We start from the raw sequence: 5,658 nt of genomic DNA on the forward strand, positions 1-5,658 counted from the left end.
TGGCTTTTTGGTCACTGTTTGTGTCAGTGAAGGCCAGTCTCCTCCCCACAAAGGGACATGTGTATTCAAATGAGTGGTCAGCAAACTCCACAAACAGCTGACAGACAGCCCGGGTGAGGGGAACAGGGGAACGTGCCCTGGCCGACAGTGATTTCCAGGGTGTGCTGTAACAAGGGCTGAGCTATCAACAGTTGAGTCGCCCCAGGGAAGGTTTGATGATAAAGTGCTGTTCACATACATTTGGTTGAACTGCTGAGGTCAGCTGTAATTCATGCTGTGAGGAGGGGCCTTAAGTTCAAGAGGGGGGCATGACATCTGACTGACTGACTGACTGAGAATGCCCTGTGGATGAATTGTCTTTGGTTTGCCAGATTACAGTTTGTTGGAAGGTAGAGATGGAGGGGACCGAAATTGTGGGTCTGGTGTCGAGGTTGGTTGAAAGAAAAGGAAAGTTTATTTAAGGGGGAGTCTCTGTTGAAAGTGTGTGTGTGTGTGTGTGCTTTGCATACACGAGTACTGTGCCTACTTAACATTTGATCATAAAGTCTGTTTAGTGTAAATTCCCAAGCTTGTTGCAAAAAGGAATTTGTTTTTGAAGTTTGGTACCTAGTCTAAATATTGCATGAATGAAAAGATGTTTGTAGGTAGACTGAAAGATGTAAAGGTGTGTGATACGTAGTGCAATTGGAAGATATCTAGAGCTCTCTGTCTCTCCCACCTCTCTGTGTGTGCATAGTCCCTCTGCTCTTGTTTCTGTGTCCTTCTTTTCACAGTCCCCAGTGAGCATGTCGGGGGATCTTTCAACACAGTGTGTGTGTGTGTGTGTGTGTGTGTGTGAAACTTATAAAAAAAATGATAGTGTCCCCACCTTCTGGAAGTAGAAAATTCCCTTTTTTTGTGTGTAAAACTCTGTTTCTGGCCTTACTCATCTCCTGTCATCTCTCCCTTTCTTGTTTTCTGCCTTGCTGGTCAGATCACTTAATTTTTTTTTCTTCTTTTTTTTTTTGGTTGAGAAAACATTGTTCCTGGGCTTGATTATTGGATGGTCTTATAATATATTTTACATTGTCAGCACCTGTACAGTATACCTGGGCTTCATTATTGGATGGTCTTATAATATATTCTTTTACATTGTCAACACCTGTACAGTACATCTGGGCTTCATTATTGGATGGTCTTATAATATATTCTTTTACATTGTCAGCACTTGTACACTACATCTGGGCTTCATTATTGGATGGTCTTATAATATATTCTTTTACATTGTCAGCACTTGTACAGTACACCTGGGCTTGATTATTGGATGGTCTTATAATATATTCTTTTACATTGTCAGCACCTGTACAGTACATCTGGGCTTCATTATTGGATGGTCTTATAATATATTCTTTTACATTGTCAGCACCTGTACAGTACACCTAACACATTTTTCCATGACACAGGTTTCTTTTTCTTTTCACATTTTAATTTTTGTTTTATTTTATTATTTTCTCATGGGAATTACCTGGTAGAAATGCAAGCACAGGTGATGACCCATGCCTGATGACCTGGTATATTTGCTTGTGCCTAGGTTGTTTTTTTGTTTTGTTTTTTATTTTTCCCGTGGGGATTGTCTGGTAGAAGTGCAAGCTGCCTGTGCTTGTATTTATTATTATTATTATTCGTTTTATTATTTTCCAGTGGTGATTACCTGATAAAAGTGATAGTGTAGGTGATGACTTAAATTTTGTTTTATTTTTATTATTTTTCATTAGGGACTACCTGGTAGAAATGGAAGCGCAGGTGACGACCCTTAATAATGATGGTGATATGGATACTTATATCTATAGTGCCTGTACTTAGTTGGAGACCAAGCTCTGAGTGCTCTACAAACACAGAGTCATTTGCACAACAGGCTGCCTACCTGGGTAGAGCTGACTGACGGCTGCCGTTTGGGCGCTCATCATTCGTTTCCTGTGTCATTCAATCAGTCACACACACATACTCATACAGACATGCAATGTTTTACATGTATGACCATTTTGTTTATTTACTCCACCATAATTATATACAGCCATACTCCGTTTTCGGAGGTGTGAATGCTGGGTAAGTTCTCGTTCCCATGAACCACCAAACGCTGATATTAATTACAGGATCTTTAACGTGTATATTTGATCTTCTGCATGTGTATACATATGAAGGGAGTTCAGGCACTAACAGGTCTGCACATATGTTGACCTGGCACATTTTGTTATGCCTGTGTTTTTTTGTTTGTTTTGGTTTGTTTAGTTTTATTATTTTTCAAGTGGGGATTACCTGGTAGAAGTGCAAGCTGCCTGTGTTGTTTTTTTGTTTTGTGTGTTTTATTTTACCATTTTTGTGTGGAGTGATGGCATAGAGGTAATGCGTCTGCCTAGGAAGCGAGAGAATCTGAGCGCACTGGTTTGAATCATGGCTCAGCCGCCGATATTTTCTCCCCTCCACTAGACCTTGAGTGGTGGTCTGGACGCTAGTCATTCAGATGAGACGATAAACCGAGGTCCTGTGTGCAGCATGCACTTAGCACACGTAAAAGAACCCTTAGCAACAAAAGGGTTGTTCCTGGCAAAATTCTGTAGAAAAATCCACTTCGATGGGAAAAACAAATAAAACTGCACGCAGGAAAAAAACCAAAAAAATGGGTGGCGCTGCAGTATAGCGACGCGCTCTCCCCGGGGAGAGCAGCCCGAATTTCACACAGAGGAATCGGTTGTGATAAAAAAAAAAAAGAAAGAAAAGAAAGAAATTTTCCAGTGGGGATTACCTTTTAGAAGTGCAAACTGCCTATGATTTTATTTATTGGTATTTGTTTCAAATTCTTTTCCAGTGGAGATTACCATTTAAAAGTACTAGAGCAGGTGCGACCCATATTTTGTTTTATTTTATTATTTCATCGTATTGTTCTCCAGTGGGGATTGCCTGGAAAAGCTAGATGTGCAGTATGCTGGTGTGTGTGTGTGTGTGTGTGTGTGTGTGTGTGTGTGTGTGTGTGTGTGTGTGTGTGTGTGTGTGTGTGTGCATTAATACCTCAGTCACCTGTTCAGTACACCTGGCATTTTTTGTTTACGCCTGTGCTTTATTTGATATTTGTTTTTGATTTATTTTGTTTTATTTCATTGACCCCAATTTTATTTTATTGTATCATTTTCCAGCGGGACTAGTTGGTATAGAAGTGCAAGCCCAGGTGAAGACCCCCAGTGACCTAGCATATTTTGTTACGCCTATTTTTTGAAGTCATTTTATTTTATTATTTTCCAGTGGGGGTTAACTACCTAGCATATTTTCTTTCACTTGTGGTTTTGAAAAAAAAAGTATAAAAAAAAAAGTTTTTCCAATGGTGACCTGCAATGACCTAAGACATTTTGTTAACCTATTTAAAAAAAAAAAAAAAAATTTCTTAATTTTTTGTTTGATTTCTTCCAGTGGGGATTAACTGCCCAGCACATTTTTTAACGTCTGTGGTTTACAAAAGAAAAAAGAAAAAAAAAGAAGTGCAAGTGCATTTGATGACATGAGATGAACTGGCACATTTTGTAACGACCTGTTTCTTAAAAAGTTCAATCATTTTTGATTTTGTTTTAATTTCTTATTTTCCAGCTGGGATTATGTGCCTAGCACATTTTGTTATACCTGCAGTTAAAAAAAAAAAATCATTTTGTTTTATTTTATTTTCAATTTTATATTAATTTTCCAGTGGGGGTTACCAGGTAGATGTGCAGGCGCAGATAATGACCTGCAATGACCTGGCACATTTTGTTATGACCAGTTTCTTTGAAAGATTTTTGTTTTTGTTATATATTTTTCTGTTTTCAAGCTGGGATTATGTGCCCAGCAGTAGCACATTTTGTTACACCTGCATTAAAAAAAAAAAATCTATTATTTAATTTTTTTTTTCAGTGAGGATTCCCTAGCACAGGTGATAACCGACGATGACATAGCACATTTTGTTACGCCTGCATATATATAAATATATATTTTAAAAATTAATTTTGTTTTATTTTTTTTATATATTATTTTTCCAGTGGGGATTACCTGGTAGAAGTGCAAGCGCAGGTGATGACTGACGATGACCAAGCACATTTTGTTATGCCTACATTATTTTTGTTTTCCTTAAAATCAATTTTGTTTTTATCTTATTTCGGTTTTTTTTGTTATTATTTTTTCCAGTGGGGATTACCTGGTAGAAGTGCAAGCACAGGTGATGACCCGCGATGACTCCACGCAGTGCTGGGTCCCCATGGGAGGGGGAGGCCTCAGCACCGTGAAGTTGTGCAAGCTGGCCCATGGCGGTCCCCCTCACAGCCCCTCCTCCCCCCCACCGCCCACCTCCTCCTCCACCTCCGCCTCTCCACCCTCCTCCTCCTCCGCGGAGCAGAAACAACAGCAGAAACCGGAGTATGTCATACACGGCGAGAGGTTGGCTGACAAATCGGTGAGTCGCTTGTCTCTGTCTCTTTTCTTTGCATGTATGTGTGTGTATATATATTATATATCTGGCCTGTCTGTCTGTCTGTCTCCGACTTCACTAAAAGTGCTGGAGGAGCGGAAAGGAAAGATGTGGGGGGAAGGGGTGGTGGTGGTGGTGGAGAAGTGGAGCAGGGGTTAGGGGAAGTGGGGGGGAGGGGGGTGCTGGGGGGTAGGGGGAGTCACTGACCTTGGGAGGATTTTGTGCAGCTGCATATGCATTAAGAAAAAAGTCCCTGCTTGCAGGTGTTTGTGTGTGTGTGTGTGTGTGTGTGTGTGTGTGTGTGTGTGTGTGTGTGAGAGAGAGAGAGAGAGAGAGAGATGTAGTTGAGGTCTTGAGACTGGGGTTTGGAGGGAGGGGAGAGGGAGTTGGGGGAAGGGGAGAATTAATGTTAGAATAGAAAGTTGTGTAAAAAGACACTTTAGGGAATTTTGGGGAGATGGGGGGGGGGGGGGGGATGTTTAATAAAAGTTGATTCAAAGTACTTGGAGTGGTAACTGATAGGATCTCTTGAGTGAAATTATTGGTCCCTTTATTCATTTGAAAGGGGAAAATATTTTATACTTTGCAAGGAACTGTGAGCATGTGTAGTTTTAATTACTTACACATAATTCGGAGCAGAAAGTATTTCAGTGATACAATCTTACATGGTAAAGTGTTGGGCTTATGTTCTTGAATGTTCTTAGGTTTCAAAGTTTTCAGACATTCTGGTTTCATGATCATGTTTTTGCAGCATATTCCCCGATGATAAGCAGTTTATATTTCAACACTTCAAGAATGAAGTGCTACAACAAATCATAAATTTGTCAAAAGTGGGAGTTGAAAAAGGAAAGGAGTGTATTATTTGTAAGGTTTTGAAAATAATCTGTTGATAGTCATATGCCCCCATATACTGGTACATATATGGATGTGCATGCGAATGTTAACATGCTCCATGGACACAAGCAATGATAAGTGCATGGAAATTTACACAGGCACATGCATCTGCATGCAAGCATACAAACTTGTTCACACACATCACACAGACCTGTGCGCATGCACACACACACATGCATACACACACACACACACAGACACGCACAGACACACACAGACACACAACACACACACACACACACGCACGCACACGCGCGCGCGCACACACACACACACACACACACACACACACACACACA

The 5,658-nt window shown here is 40.4% G+C and overlaps 1 protein-coding gene across 1 annotated transcript in view; it reads left to right on the plus strand.

Moving 5' to 3' along the window:
• The first annotated feature begins 395 nt into the window (after positions 1 to 395).
• The window catches only part of LOC143281372 (sprouty-related, EVH1 domain-containing protein 2-like), a 15,423-nt gene continuing 10,160 nt past the window's right edge, over positions 396 to 5,658 (plus strand). The window contains exons 1-2 of the mRNA XM_076586576.1: positions 396 to 430; positions 4,186 to 4,450. Coding sequence (XP_076442691.1) covers positions 396 to 430; positions 4,186 to 4,450 — 300 coding nt within the window. The remainder of the gene's footprint in view (positions 431 to 4,185; positions 4,451 to 5,658) is intronic.

This window comes from Babylonia areolata, chromosome 4, assembly GCF_041734735.1.
Source record: "Babylonia areolata isolate BAREFJ2019XMU chromosome 4, ASM4173473v1, whole genome shotgun sequence".
NCBI lineage: Eukaryota > Metazoa > Mollusca > Gastropoda > Neogastropoda > Buccinidae > Babylonia > Babylonia areolata.